We start from the raw sequence: 15,788 nt of genomic DNA on the forward strand, positions 1-15,788 counted from the left end.
AGGAATCCGATGAGCGGAAGGTCCATTTTAGGGTGGACCTCCGCTTTAATCTCAGCAGTTATTGTTCAGGGAGGAAAGTGATTTATAGACGCCCACTAAGGGGAGAGTCTATATGTATCTGTACATCATTACAGAGCACAACACAGACGGGTAGGGAAAGGGGAGGAACCATCATGAGATTTATACTCCTGGAAGTATGGGGTTTTGATTAATAGGTTTTATAGTGTGACAGGGTCTCTTGAACCTGAAGTTTAATCTGCGTATATTTACCTTCCCTGGGTCCTCCCCCCCCCCCCCCTTCATCAATATGCTAATACTATTATTAAATAAAACCTTTCTGTTTTCATTACACACCTTTATTTTAGACTGTAGTCATTACTGGCTCTCGGTGCTTGTCTATGCAATGCAAGTAGATTATGGCTGCTGGGAGGAGCAAGCAGGGTGTTGTACCCTGTTTCCCTGAAAATAAGCCCTACCCCAAAAATAAGACCTAGCATCATTTTCGGGCATAGTTGCAATATAAGCCCTACCCCAAAAATAAGTCCTAGTTAGTCGTCATAAAAAACATGTAATCAGTTTAGGAAAAAGATTATTTGATGTGCAGTGTCTCCTTTTGTAACTTTATTGTGGAAAATACCTTAAACCTAGGTTTATTTTTGGGATTACAGAATGCCATAATGCTGAGTCCTGAGCTGACAGGGGGAGAGAGGGAGTGAAGAGGGAGGAGAGGGGAAAGAGGAACTTTTTAAAAACATTTTATTGTTTTAGTCCAAGTTTTTTTAGAACATAGAGAGGGGTATATGACATAGCACAAGTACTCTGCTTTCTATCATGCTTTAGGATCAGGATTTTTTATTTTTTTTCAAACAAAGTTTATTGAAGAATCAGAGCCGGTTCACACAGCGGGCGATGCGAGGCGACACGACTCGCCTCGCCTCGCTCTCGCAAGTCGCCCCCGTTCTGTACAATGGAACCGTTCTGAGAGGAGCGACTCGAGTCGCTCCGACTCAGAAAAAAGGTTCCTGTACTACTTTTGGGCGACCTCGGGGCGACTTGCATTGACTTCTATACAGAAGTCATTTGCAAGTCGCCGCTGAGGCCGCTGCAGGTCGCGGCGAGGCAAGTCGGAGTCGCCTCGCCTCGCCTGCAGTGTGAACCGGCCCTTACAATACAGTAGTTATGTTGATGGAACATTCAACAGGTAGAATAAAGAAAAATACAGTTGTTGTATATCATGACAATACAGAGAGTATGTGAGTCCCGTGGGACCTTGTCTTATCGAAGAATATGAGGTATGTATCTTAAAGCGGGAGTCTGCGTTTTATTTTATTTTTAAAAGCCAGCAGCTACAAATACTGCAGCTGCTGACTTTTAAAATAGTGACACTTACCTGTCCAGCGCGCCCGCGATGTCGGCACCCGAAGCCAATCTCTCGATTGTCTCTCGGGTGCTGCCGCCGCCATCTTGGGTATGGGAATCAGGAAGTGGAGCCTTTCGGCTTCATTTCCCGGTTCCCTACTGCGCATGCGCGAGTCGCGCTGCGCAATAAGAATGGACCCGCTGCCTCTGGGATCTGTGTGTTTCCCAGCAGGCAGCGGGGGACTTTCGGAAAGGGGTGTAATCTACGCCCCTTTCCGCAGAGAGCTATCCCGGAAGTGGGTGCAGATACCTGTACTGTACAGGTATCTGCACCCCCCTCCCCCCTGAAAGGTGCCAATTGTGGCGCCGGAGGGGGGGAGGATTCCGATGAGTGGAAGGTCCACTTTAGGGTGGACCTCCGCTTTAAGAAAGCATGGAGGGGGGAATAGGAAAGGGGCAAAGACACAAAGAGGTAACCATGAAACATAGTTTGAAAAGCACAATTAACCTTTAGCCCTTCTACACACGGTCGGACATTCCGACAACCAAATCCGTTGGATTTTGTCAGACGGATTTTGTCCGAAACTGGTGTTGCATACACACGGTTGGACAAAGTTGTCGGAAAATCCGATCGTACGTAACGTGATGACGTTATTTCGTTACGACAGGGACTACGTTCAGGCTAGTAGCCAATAGCTTTGGTCTAGGAATTTGACCTGAGCATGCGTGGCACTTTGTCCGATCGGAATTCTCTACAAACGATCGGACAAAGTCCGATCGGATCATGTTGTCAGAAAGTTTTATAGCCCAGCTCTCAAACTTTGTTTGTCGGATATTCCGACGGAAACAGTCCGCTGGAGCCCACATACAGTCGGATTATCCTACAACATGATCCGATCGGACATTTTCCGTCGGAATGTCCGACCGTGTGTACAAGGGCTTTAGACGTTAGGTGGGTGTGAGTACTTTCATGAATATTGTATGTGAACCAGGAGTAGACCCTAAGGTTAATTTGTCTTCTTCTATTAGAGAAACAAGAAGAAGAATGATTCTGTTTGTTTGGGAAAGAAAGTAAGGGGGTGTGAGTTATTCGTCTTGTGGAAAGACTCTCGTGGTCTTTTGGGGGTGTCAGGCTTGTTAATAGTGGTAGAATTGATGTATAAATTGGGGTTAGGTTACCCATGGTGCATGGAGTGAAGTCTGCTAGGGTTTGTGGACCTTGTTGTATTCTTAACTTAGGAGCGTGTAGGGGGGTTGTTCCAGTATAAGGAGTGAAGAATTGGAAAGGGGAAGTGTGGGTGGCGATGTTTCCTGTGACATTGCAAGCTACACTGTTTGTGTGGTGTGAATTTTGGGAGGGTTTCTTGGGGGTTGGGTTAAAAAAAATAGGGTGGGGGTGTCTAGGAGTGGGATCTTGTGGGGTTGTTGGCTGTCAAGAGAGTAATGCCTCGTACACAAGATCAAACAATCCGGTGGAAAAGTCCAGCGGACTCAAGTCCGGCGGACTCAAGTCCGTCGGACAATCCCCCGTGTGTGGGCTTTTTTTTTTACCCAAAAGTCCGGCGGACTAAGAAAGTATTTTTGCACTCCAATCTGTCCGCCGGACTCGCATTTCAGCGGACAATCCCGCCCGGAGAAAAGTCTGCTCATTTTGAGCGCGTCTCCAGGTAGCCAGGGCCAGCGAAGGAGGCGTCGCTGGCCCCGTCACCTGGTATGGACTTAAAAGGGAACCCCTACCCCCTAGGTCCATATCAGACCCTTATCCGAGCACGCTACCTGGCCGGCCAGGAAAGGGGGTGGAGATGAGCGAGCCGCGCACCCCTCCTTCCCCAAGGCACCCCCCATGTTGAGGGCACGCGGCCTGGTATGGCTCAGGAGGGGGGGCCACCTGCTCGTCCCCACCCCCTTTCCTGGCCGGCCGGGTAGCGTGCTCGGATAAGGGTCTGATATGGACCTAGGGGGGACCCCCACGCCAATTTTTCGGCCTAGGGGTTCCCCTTTAAGTCCATACCAGGTGACGAGGCCAGCGACACCTCCTTCGCTGGCCCCGGCTACCTGGAGACGCGCTCAAAATGAGCGGACTTTCCTCCACGCGTGTGGGCGAGTCCGTTCATTAGTACGCCGTATTAGTCCGCTGAAAAAGTGCCGTGTGTGGGCAAGTAGCTCGTTCGGAAAGTCCGGCGGACAGTCTGGCGGAAAGTCCGCCAGACTAAATCCACCGGATAGTCTGCTATGTGTGTACGCGGCATAAGAGTGCACATTCTTCAGAGGTTTTGAAGTGGTGCCAGCAAGACCATGCTTTCCAATAGCTAGTGGGAGTGTCATTGGATTGGTGGATCAGGTCTTCCAATTCTGCCACTCTTGATGTGCGTTTGATCTAATCCGCTATGGTTGGCGGTTTGATCAATTTCCAGAGGGGTGCAATGCACATTTTCTCTGAGTTTAGTAGATGTAGAACTAGTGATCAAAGGTAATGTCTGGTCGGGATAGTTGTGTGGTGCAGAAGCATTTGTGCGAGCGAGAATTCTATGTGGTGGGTGGTAAGTTTTGTGGTTAGGTGGTGGACTTCCTTCCAGAAGGGTTGGATAAGGGGGCATGTCCACCAGATGTGGAGCATATTGCCTTCCCCTTCGGAACATTTCCAGCATGTAGATGGTATGTTGGGCAGGATTTGTTTTATTTATGTTTTTAGGGTTACAACCACTTTAAGATTGTTATGATGACTGTATTTGAATAAATGTAGATTATTGTACATACCGTAAATAACTAAGACATCCCCTGAAAATAAGCCCTAGTGTGTTTTTTGTATAATAAAGGAAAAATAGTCACACACTGGAAGTCCAAAATCTTGCTTGAATATATTCTTTATTGTCAAAGGTTTGCCAGACAAATACAGAGATTGCAGTTAATGCGTTTCACAAGCGTGTAGCTTGCTTGTGAAACGCGTCATCTGCAATCCCTGTATTTGTCTGGCAAACCTTTGACAATAAAGAATATATTCAAGCAAGATTTTGGACTTCCAGTGTGTGATTATTTTTCGTTTGTTATCCATTGTGGATGGTGGTGAGCCGAGGTCGGCACCTGGTACCTATTTTTGTACCAGAAGTTAGTCTAGAAGCAGTGTATTTTTTTTTACTGTTTTTCGTAGCCAAAATTAATATAAGCCCCAGTCTTATTTTGGGGGAACATAGTAGCTTTCTGAAAACATCACAGCACCTTGTCTCAGTACACCTCTTAGGAGCCCCCAACCCTGATGCAGTCAGTGGGCTGGCTCTTGGGAGGAGTTATGTAATTATAAAATTCTCTTGATGGGGGGGTGTCAGCCTGGAGGAGTGGGCGTTCCTAGGCAGACTGTATTTGCATGCAGGTCACCCCTAGGTAACATCCACATGAGATTCTGAGCCGGCATGATTGACAGAACTGAAATCCAATGAATAAAAGAAGAGGGCCGGGGACAGTCAGGCTGGGGACTGGGGATAATTTATTTTTTGGAGCTCTGCGGTGTGGTGTTTTAAGGGCTAGATGATGCTGGACATCTTGCAGCCAGGAAATGATGCGGGCTTAGGGTTGCCACCCGGATTCACCTGGACAGTTCAGGTTTGGAATCATGTGTTTGGGTTTCAGACTGCCTGAAACCCGGACACATTATTCAGATTGGACTATGGCTTCCTAGCAGGGTTGCTGGCTGCAGTTGTCTAAGCTGAGATTATCTGAAATGTCGTGTACACACGATCAGACTTTCCAGCAGAAAAGGTCCGACGGTCTTCCCGACTGACTTTCAATGGAGTTAAGATGGACTTCCGAACGAACGGACTTGCCCACACACGAACAGACTAAAGTCCATTCGAAAGTCCGTTCGTTTTGAAGGTGATGACGTACGACGGCGCCTCAAGGCCCTACCCCTCTGTGTCTGCCCACACTCCTTAGAAAAGGAAAGTGGGGGCTGGAAATTTGAAGTCCAACAGCCTGAGATACATCTGGGTGAGAGGTGCTGACTGCCACGGGGTGAGTGAGCTCACCATCCATCTCTGTCTGTAACTGAAGTCTCCCCCTTCTATCTCCTGCCTCTGGGTACACTAAGGTAAATCAGTGTTCTCAGTGCACCCCTTACATCAGTATTCCCCTTTACACCAGAGGCCACAGTGTTCCCCCTTACATCAGAGTCTTCTTTGTTCATCAGAGTTCTCAGTGTTCCCCCTTAAATCAGGGTTCTCAGAGTTCTCCTTTACATCAGAGTCTGCAGAGTTCAGATGTAAAAGGGGAACTCTGTGGACTCTGATGTAAAGGGGGACTCTTATTATTAACTTCATATGATTAGAAATGTTATTTAATAGTAAAATATATGTATAGTTTAGACCTCTTACAGACGGACGTTTTAAAAAACGGGCTGTAAAGCTATTAACAACACCTGGAAAAAAAAGCAGCGTTAAAAACGCGATTTTATTAGCATTTTATTTGGCGTCAATGAATAACAGAGTGGCATTCTTAAAGTGGAGGGCCACCCTGAAAAAAAAAATACATAAAAAATGTGAAAAAAATTCGGAAAAAAAAAAAAAAAATTTAATTTACCAGAAATGCCTGTTGCTAGGCACATCATCCTAATCTGCCTCTTCCTCCTCCGCGGAGATCTTCTTTCTTCTCTCCTCCGTGCGGCGTCTTCTGGGTAATGGGTCGCACTGTGTTCTGGGAACTGTGTGTCCCAGAACACAGCGTGCCCCATTCACAAAGTGCTGCGCGACTCGCGCATGCGCAGTAGGAAACGGGCAGTGAAGCCGCAAGGCTCCACTGCCTGTTTCCCTTAGATAGAATGGCGGTGCCGGGACCCGAGAGCCGAGGGACGGGTCGGCCTCGGGCAGCCGACATCGCGGGTTTCCTGGACAGGAAAGTGTGCTTATTAAAAGTCAGCAGCTACAGTGTTTGCAGCTGCTGACTTTTAATTTTTATTTTTTTTAAACCGGCCCTCCTCTTTAAGCAGCAAAAAAGCTCAAAAATGCCGCTGTTAAAACATCCGTGTGTATGAGGCCTTATACTACAAAAAAAATTGCTGTGTGACACTAAAATGTTCGGGTTTGACTTGAAGAAAAGGTGGCAACCCAATGCGGGCTCTACCTGACTTGCTGCAGCTCCTAATGCACATTGTGAGAAGGGAAATCAGAGTAATGCATTTCGGGACAGGAGAGGAGGCGGTACAAATGTGCAATAAGAACCAAAAATGGAACACAAAATACGCTCCAGTTTCCTTGAACTGATATTTCAGTGTTTGGTAGGGCTGATCAGGTACTCATTGTAGATATAACTCAGAGACAGCAACACTGTGCAGAATCATGTAACAAGATGCTGCAGTCACATCGAAGAGCAAAAAAACCCCAGTCACCTCTATCAAGTTAGTACTAAAGGTAATCTGTGGATTAGTCTGATTTTAACACAGCTGTGTGTGTGTGGGTTGGCCTCTCTCTGTAACACTATGTTTGATGTTCTGTGGTGCAGGTCATCCTCCGGGCTCAGGCTGACTTCTCTCTGGCCATGGACCTGAAGACCATTCAGACGTTCTGGAAGGAGAAAGAATTCCGGCTGGTTAGATTTCTCCTCTGTGTCCCTACACAAGACCCCTCCCCCGACCGCTCCAAGAGACCGCCGAGCGGCCGATTCCGTGAGCCACAGAGCGGACTGTGTACTCAGGACAGTGGCACCTACCTCCTGAGCGGTGAGACCTTCCTGTACTGATAATATACAATATTATTTATTATTAGCTGCGTATTATATACACCGATCAGCCATAACATTATGACCACCGATGATTTTCTTGTGACAATGGCACCTGAGAGTAGTTGGAATATATTAGACAGTAATGCTGCATACACACAACGGACTTTCCAGCAGACGGAATTTCTGAACAAACAGACTTGGCCACACATGAACGGACTAAGTCCGTTCGAAAGTCCGTTCCTTTTTAACGCGATGATGTAAACAGGACTAAACAAGGAAGTTCAATAGCCAGTAGCCAATAGCTTCCCTTGCGTCGTATTTGGTCTATCGGACCAGCACACAGATGAACGGTTCTCCCGATTTTAGTCTGTTGGAATTGAGTCCGTCGGATAGATTTGAAACGTTCTATTTCTAGGTCTGCCTGATTTTTATTTATTTTTTCTTAAACGATCGGACTAGCCCCCACACGATCGGATTGTCCGACGGACTAATCCCTTCGGACCTAGTCTGCCAGAAAGTCCGGTCGTGTGTACGCGGCATAAGTCAACATGTTGTCCCTAAAAATTGTTTATTAGGTGTTTTTGGTGTACTATCTGTCTCTGTATAAATTAAACGTTTACTACATATCTTATATTCTCTTATATTCTCTATTCTCCTGAGCTGGAAGGGGACCTTGCAGCACCCTGAAACCAACCTGGCATCAATTGATTAATAATAGTTTACCTCTATATAAGGTTTGAGTTCCGAAAGCGACCTTTGCTCTTTGATAAATTATGATATTTTATAATTTTATAAATTATAAAAAGATGGTTATCCAGTCCTCTTACTTTGGTGTCTTTGGGTTCGGGAGACTAGTTCATAAAGCTCACACTCCCTTGACCGAATGTCTCAGTGACTTGTACTGCTCTGCCCCTGCTGAATTTAAGGTTTAAGACCCCTTTCACACCGCCGAGCCTATAGCATCGGCAGTAAAACGCAATTTTTTTAGCAGCGTTTTACCGTCAGATTTGCAGTGCATTTCGGCCGCTAGCGGGGTGCTTTTACCCCCCGCTAGTGGCCGAGAAAGGGTTAAGACCGCTCGCAATAGTGGCGTTTTGCCGGCGGTATAGCTGCGTAAACCCAATGCTCCTTCACCGTTCCAAAGAAGCTGCTGGCAGGACTTTTCCTGACATCCTGCCAGGGCACCGCTCCGGTGTGAAAGCCCTCAGGCTAATTGTTGAAGCTGTATTCCATTCATGTATACATAACATATGACACCTTGAAGGCACAGTTCGGTTATCTGGACTAGTGATGGACGAACTTCCGACGGGACGTTTCGCGAAAGCGAAATGCGAACGGACCCAAACGTTCGCGAAACCGAACGTTCGCCGCGGGCCCCATTGACTTCAATGGGAGGCGAACTTTGCAAACCTTCATGTCGAATTTGCGGCCACGTGGTAATTATTAGGGGGTAAAACGTAGTCCCACCATCTGGACAATGACATAATACATGTATGAGGTGAATTTGGGATCGATAACTACAAGCATTTTTATTTTATTTGGGAAATTGTTCTAACAATTCAGGACTATGGAGCTAATGAAGGCAATGGAGGAGAGGGAAGGTCAGGGACCAGGGTAGGCAAAGAAGAGGGTGCAGGAGATGATCACCAGCAGCGTGACATACCGGAATGACACATGCACCGTGATAGAGGCATCTGACAGCAGCACCGTAATACAGAGCACTGACAGCAGCACCGTGACATACAGCGCTGACAGCAGCACCGTGACATACAGCGCTGACAGCAGCACCGTGACATACAGCGCTGACAGCAGCACCGTGACATACAGCGCTGACAGCAGCACCGTGACATACAGCGCTGACAGCAGCACCGTGACATACAGCGCTGACAGCAGCACCGTGACATACAGCGCTGACAGCAGCACCGTGACATACAGCGCTGACAGCAGCACCGTGACATACAGCGCTGACAGCAGCACCGTGACATACAGCGCTGACAGCAGCACCGTGACATACAGCGCTGACAGCAGCACCGTGACATACAGCGCTGACAGCAGCACCGTGACATACAGCGCTGACAGCAGCACCGTGACATACAGCGCTGACAGCAGCACCGTGACATACAGCACTGACAGCAGCACCGTAAGCAGCCCCAGGAGGAAGTCAGCACAGCACAGGGATGGTGTGATCCCCTCATAATAAGAACCCCCAGGAGGAAGTCAGCACAGCACAGGGATAGTGTGATCCCTTCATAATAAGAACCCCCAGGAGGAAGTCAGCACAGCACAGGGATATCATAAGCAGCCCCAGTAGAAATATGACACCGCTCAACCTCTTCAAAGAGGAGGGTAGGGGCATATAGTACGGTGTGCTTTTTTGGGTCAAGGAAGTGAGCCAAATGAATTAAGAAGGTCTGTGTGCTTGATTAAAAAAATAGTTTATAGACATATACATGGTCTACTGGTCACATGTGTTGAATTCCTCCGAGATCCATGCCTCATTCATTTTTAGAAATGTGAGGTAGTTAACACTGTGGTGAGCTAGGCGAGTACGCTTATCGGTCACAATCCCCCCTGCTGCGCTGAACGTCCTTTCGGACAGGACACTGGATGAGGGGCAAGCCAACAGTTCGATTGCAAATTGGGCAAGCTCTGGCCAGAGGTCAAGCCTGCCCACCCAGTAGTCTAGGGGTTCATCACTCCTCAGAGCGTCCACATCGGCCGTTAACCCAATGTAGTCGGACACCTGACGGTCTAGGCGTTCCCTGATGCTGGATCCGGATGACACCTGTCGATGGGTCGGCTGAAAGAATGACCTCATATCCGAAGTCACCAACACATCTTCAAACCGGCCTCTTCTTGCAGGCGCTGTTGGATTGGTACCCGCAAATCCTTCTCTGGGAGTGGGAATTGCTCCTCTGCCAGCGCACGCAAAAGCAGAATGCAGCATTTCTCGAAGCAAGGCCTGGAAGTGCTGCATTCTGACAGCCCTCTGCGACGGCGGTAACATTTCCGCCATTTTGTGTTTGTACCGGGGGTCTAAGTACGTTGCCACCCAGTACTGGTCCTTGACCCTCATGCTTTTTATACGGGGGTCCCTATTAAAACACTGGAGCATGAAGGCCCCCATTTGCACTAAAGTGGAAGCGGTGTGGTGGCCTGGCTCCTGCTCATCATCCAGGATAATGTCGTCCTCTTCATTCTCCTCTCCCCATCCTCGCACAACAGGGATCCCAGAAAGGTTTAAAGCATGCTCTTCTTGCTCCTGCTCATCCGCCCCGGCACCATCCTCCTCTGACTCCTCATCAGACTCCTGTTGTTGACTTGTCTCAGATAGAGTAGCCCCCCCTGGGAATTCATCCAGCATTGCGACTTCCTCATCTTCCCGCTCCTGCTCCTCCACAGCCTGATCAATGACACGACGCAATGCACGCTCCAGAAAGAAGGCATAAGGTACCATGTCACTGATGGCGCCATGGCTGCGACTGACCAGTTTGGTGATCTCCTCAAATGGCCGCAGAAGTCTGCATGTGTCGCGCATGAGCAGCCACTGGCGCGGTGAAAAAAAACCCAGCTCCCCAGAACCGTTTCTTTCGCAGAGTTCATACAGGTAGACGTTAACTGCACGTTTCTGCTGGAGCAGCCTATCAAGCATATAGAAGGTTGAGTTCCATCGCGTCGGGCAATCGCAAATAAGACGTCTGACCGGCAGATGGTGTCGCCGCTGAATGTCAGCAAGGCGAGCCATGGCCGTGTAAGATCTTCTGAAATGGGCCGAGATTTTCCTTGCCTGCCGCAAGATGTCCTGGACCCCAGGGTATTTGACAAGGAATCGCTGCACGACCAAGTTTAAGACGTGTGCCATGCACGGCACGTGCGTGATTTTGCCCTGTTTCAATGCGCTAAGCAGATTGGCACCGTTGTCACACACCACTTTACCAACTGTCAAATTGAGCGGTGTTAGCCACTCATCTGCCTGTGAACGCAAAGCTGAAAGGAGTGCCGGGCCAGTGTGGCTCTTTGCTTCCAGGCACAACAGACGCAGCACGGCATGGCAACGTCTCACCTGGCATGTGGAATAGGTTCTGGGGAGCTTGGGCGGTGCAGTGGAAGAGACGCTAGCAGCGGAAAAGGAGGAGGCAGCTGAGGAGGAGAGGGAGGAGGATGGAGTAGGAGGAGGAGAAGAAGAGTCAGGCCTGCATGCAATCCGTGGCGGTAAAACCAAATCTACACGGGTGCCACGGGTTACATGCTTGACGGCCGTCAGAAGGTTCACCCAGTGGGCAGTAAAACTGATATACCTTCCCTGCCCGTGTTTGCTAGACCACGTGTCTGTGGTCAGATGTATCTTGGCACCGACACTGTGTGCCAGAGATACATTCACTTGCCGCTGAACATGGCCATATAGCTCTGGGATGCCCTTCTCTGAGAAATACTTCCTTCCTGGGACCTTCCATTGTGGTGTTCCAATGGCCACAAATTTGCGAAAGGCCTCCGAGTCCACCAGTTTATATGGCAGTAGTTGGCGGGCTATGAGTTCTGACAAGCCAGCCGCCAACCGTTGGGCAAGAGGGTTATCCGGCGTCATCATTTTTTTACGCTCAAACATTAGGCCCACGGAAGCCTGCCTTTTTGCAGAAAAATGTGAGCTTGGCGTGATGGAAGGTGGAGTGGAGGACAATTGTGAGGAGAGAGGAGAAGGAGAAGTAGAAGACGAGGCTGGACGGTGAGAGCCTGCAGTGTGGCTTTGTGTGTTCCGTTGCTCCCACTGGGCTCGGTGATGGCTGCTCATGTGCCTTCTTAAGGCGGTCGTCCCTAGGTGAGTATTGGGCTTACCGCGACTAACGCGTTGACTGCAAAGATTGCAGATGGCAACGCTATTGTCAGCAGCGGACACGTTAAAAAAAGCCCACACTGCGGAGCCATGTGCCGGTGTCCTGGGAGCGCCAGATGTGACCGTACATGGTCGATGACTCGCTCCTGATACATTTGCAGTCTGCTTTGTCCCTGCTGTGCAATGTAAGTCATTGCTGCTTCTCCTCCCTATCTGCTGGTCCATATCTCCCTCTGAACTCCCCTCCTCTTCCTCTCTTGTGGGCACCCACGTGACATCACTAGACACGTCATCATCAACGTCACCTTCCCCACCGCTATAAGTAGAGATCTCGGAGTAGGCAGCAACACCGGGGACCAACCTCCTCCTTGGGCTGATCTGGGTACTGGCGTCAGACTGCTGAGTAGCGCTTGTTGCTACCTCCTCTTCCTGATCCAATACCAAGAGTGGCTGCGCATCAGAAATGTCCTCTTGATATGGATCGGAAAATAATTCCAGTGACTCAAGCGGAAGGTATGTGGTGGTGGTGGTGGTGGTCGTGTTGTTGGTGGTAGTGTCTTTGGGGGTGCACATAGCAGAGAGTGAAGAAGAGGGTGCAGATCGAGAGGATGAGGAGGGTGCAGAAGAGTAAGGCTGAGCGAGCCACTCAACCAAGTCTGGTGCATCCTTTAAAGTAATTGAACGCACCTTCTGCAACTTCCCACTTTGGCTCAAGCCTGTTGCTCCTGCCCTACCCCTACCACCCCTGCGGAAGGGCCTGCCTCTTCCTCTGCCTGTCATTTTTTAAATGACCCTGTGACAAAACTCTTAGTCCCTATACCGATGAAGGACTGCTGCAGTATAGGGCAGCGGTCAGCAGTGGTGCACGTCAACCCTATCTATTGTGGACCTATAGCGGTCCTTACAGAACAGCAGACTGTACCGCACTCAAGCCTATGTACCGTAGCACCCTATACCAAGTTACCAGTCCTTATAAGAACTTTTGTGGACCAAGCAGGTTGTGTATTAGTGTTTAGCAGACTGTACGTCAGTCCCTATACCGCTGAAGGACTGCTGCAGTATAGGTGAGCGGTCAGCAGTGGTGCACGTCAACCCTATCTATTGTGGACCGATAGCGGTCCTTACAGAACAGCAGACTGTACCGCACTCAAGCCTATGTACCGTAGCACCCTATACCAAGTTACCAGTCCTTATAAGAACTTTTGTGGACCAAGCAGGTTGTGTATTAGTGTTTAGCAGACTGTACGTCAGTCCCTATACCGCTGAAGGACTGCTGCAGTATAGGGCAGCGGTCAGCAGTGGTGCACGTCAACCCTATCTATTGTGGACCGATAGCGGTCCTTACAGAACAGCAGACTGTACCGCACTCAAGCCTATGTACCGTAGCACCCTATACCAAGTTACCAGTCCTTATAAGAACTTTTGTGGACCAAGCAGGTTGTGTATTAGTGTTTAGCAGACTGTACGTCAGTCCCTATACCGCTGAAGGACTGCTGCAGTATAGGGCAGCGGTCAGCAGTGGTGCACGTCAACCCTATCTATTGTGGACCGATAGCGGTCCTTACAGAACAGCAGACTGTACCGCACTCAAGCCTATGTACCGTAGCACCCTATACCAAGTTACCAGTCCTTATAAGAACTTTTGTGGAACAAGCAGGTTGTGTGTTAGTGATTAGCAGACTGTACGTCAGTCCCTATACCGCTGAAGGACTGCTGCAGTATAGGTGAGCGGTCAGCAGTGGTGCACGTCAACCCTATCTATTGTGGACCGATAGCGGTCCTTACAGAACAGCAGACTGTACCGCACTCAAGCCTATGTACCGTAGCACCCTATACCAAGTTACCAGTCCTTATAAGAACTTTTGTGGACCAAGCAGGTTGTGTATTAGTGTTTAGCAGACTGTACGTCAGTCCCTATACCGCTGAAGGACTGCTGCAGTATAGGGCAGCGGTCAGCAGTGGTGCACGTCAACCCTATCTATTGTGGACCGATAGCGGTCCTTACAGAACAGCAGACTGTACCGCACTCAAGCCTATGTACCGTAGCACCCTATACCAAGTTACCAGTCCTTATAAGAACTTTTGTGGAACAAGCAGGTTGTGTGTTAGTGATTAGCAGACTGTACGTCAGTCCCTATACCGCTGAAGGACTGCTGCAGTATAGGTGAGCGGTCAGCAGTGGTGCACGTCAACCCTATCTATTGTGGACCTATAGCGGTCCTTACAGAACAGCAGACTGTACCGCACTCAAGCCTATGTACCGTAGCACCCTATACCAAGTTACCAGTCCTTATAAGAACTTTTGTGGACCAAGCAGGTTGTGTATTAGTGTTTAGCAGACTGTACGTCAGTCCCTATACCGCTGAAGGACTGCTGCAGTATAGGGCAGCGGTCAGCAGTGGTGCACGTCAACCCTATCTATTGTGGACCGATAGCGGTCCTTACAGAACAGCAGACTGTACCGCACTCAAGCCTATGTACCGTAGCACCCTATACCAAGTTACCAGTCCTTATAAGAACTTTTGTGGACCAAGCAGGTTGTGTATTAGTGTTTAGCAGACTGTACGTCAGTCCCTATACCGCTGAAGGACTGCTGCAGTATAGGGCAGCGGTCAGCAGTGGTGCACGTCAACCCTATCTATTGTGGACCGATAGCGGTCCTTACAGAACAGCAGACTGTACCGCACTCAAGCCTATGTACCGTAGCACCCTATACCAAGTTACCAGTCCTTATAAGAACTTTTGTGGAACAAGCAGGTTGTGTGTTAGTGATTAGCAGACTGTACGTCAGTCCCTATACCGCTGAAGGACTGCTGCAGTATAGGTGAGCGGTCAGCAGTGGTGCACGTCAACCCTATCTATTGTGGACCGATAGCGGTCCTTACAGAACAGCAGACTGTACCGCACTCAAGCCTATGTACCGTAGCACCCTATACCAAGTTACCAGTCCTTATAAGAACTTTTGTGGACCAAGCAGGTTGTGTATTAGTGTTTAGCAGACTGTACGTCAGTCCCTATACCGCTGAAGGACTGCTGCAGTATAGGGCAGCGGTCAGCAGTGGTGCACGTCAACCCTATCTATTGTGGACCGATAGCGGTCCTTACAGAACAGCAGACTGTACCGCACTCAAGCCTATGTACCGTAGCACCCTATACCAAGTTACCAGTCCTTATAAGAACTTTTGTGGAACAAGCAGGTTGTGTGTTAGTGATTAGCAGACTGTACGTCAGTCCCTATACCGCTGAAGGACTGCTGCAGTATAGGGCAGCGGTCAGCAGTGGTGCACGTCAACCCTATCTATTGTGGACCGATAGCGGTCCTTACAGAACAGCAGACTGTACCGCACTCAAGCCTATGTACCGTAGCACCCTATACCAAGTTACCAGTCCTTATAAGAACTTTTGTGGAACAAGTGAGTTGTGAATGTTTAGCAGACTGCAGCAGAAGGGCAGCAGTCAAGTATAATATCCTTTCTATATTTGGAAGAAAGAATATTATACATGTACAAGCCTATTACTGTACCACTGATACCAGTCCTGAAAAGAACCTTTGTGGAACTAATAATAACAGCAAGTCTTTAAAATTACCCTCACTGCCTGACAACACTGCTTCCTTCCTGTCCCTATACAAATTGGCAAAAAAAGAGAACGATTAGTGGTTACTGGAACAGCTCTTTTGTGGACCTTGATAGTAACAGCTAATGATGATGATGATGATGATGATGATGAAAGACTAATCTGGCTGTCCCTGTAGCATACACCGTCCTTTCCCTTTCTCTAAACTAACAAAAGACACTCAGGCTGCTGCAAGAATCAGCAGCACAGCAAACCTATCAACACCTAACACCTATACCAGTCCTGAAAAGAACTTTTGTGTACCAAATAGCTAGTG

General features: G+C 48.7%; 1 protein-coding gene across 2 annotated transcripts in view; it reads left to right on the forward strand.

Annotated features, from left to right (window-relative positions):
- The window catches only part of DNHD1 (dynein heavy chain domain 1), a 173,804-nt gene that overhangs the window by 53,246 nt on the left and 104,770 nt on the right, over positions 1-15,788 (forward strand). For both annotated transcript variants that reach the window (XM_077451307.1, XM_077451308.1), the window contains exon 20: positions 6,847-7,063. In XM_077451307.1, coding sequence (XP_077307433.1) covers positions 6,847-7,063 — 217 coding nt within the window. The remainder of the gene's footprint in view (positions 1-6,846; positions 7,064-15,788) is intronic.

The sequence above is a fragment of the Lithobates pipiens genome, unplaced genomic scaffold (assembly GCF_037356315.1).
Source record: "Lithobates pipiens isolate NorthernLeopardFrog02 unplaced genomic scaffold, aLitPip1_a1.2 Scaffold_23, whole genome shotgun sequence".
In the NCBI taxonomy this organism is placed as follows: Eukaryota; Metazoa; Chordata; class Amphibia; order Anura; family Ranidae; genus Lithobates; species Lithobates pipiens.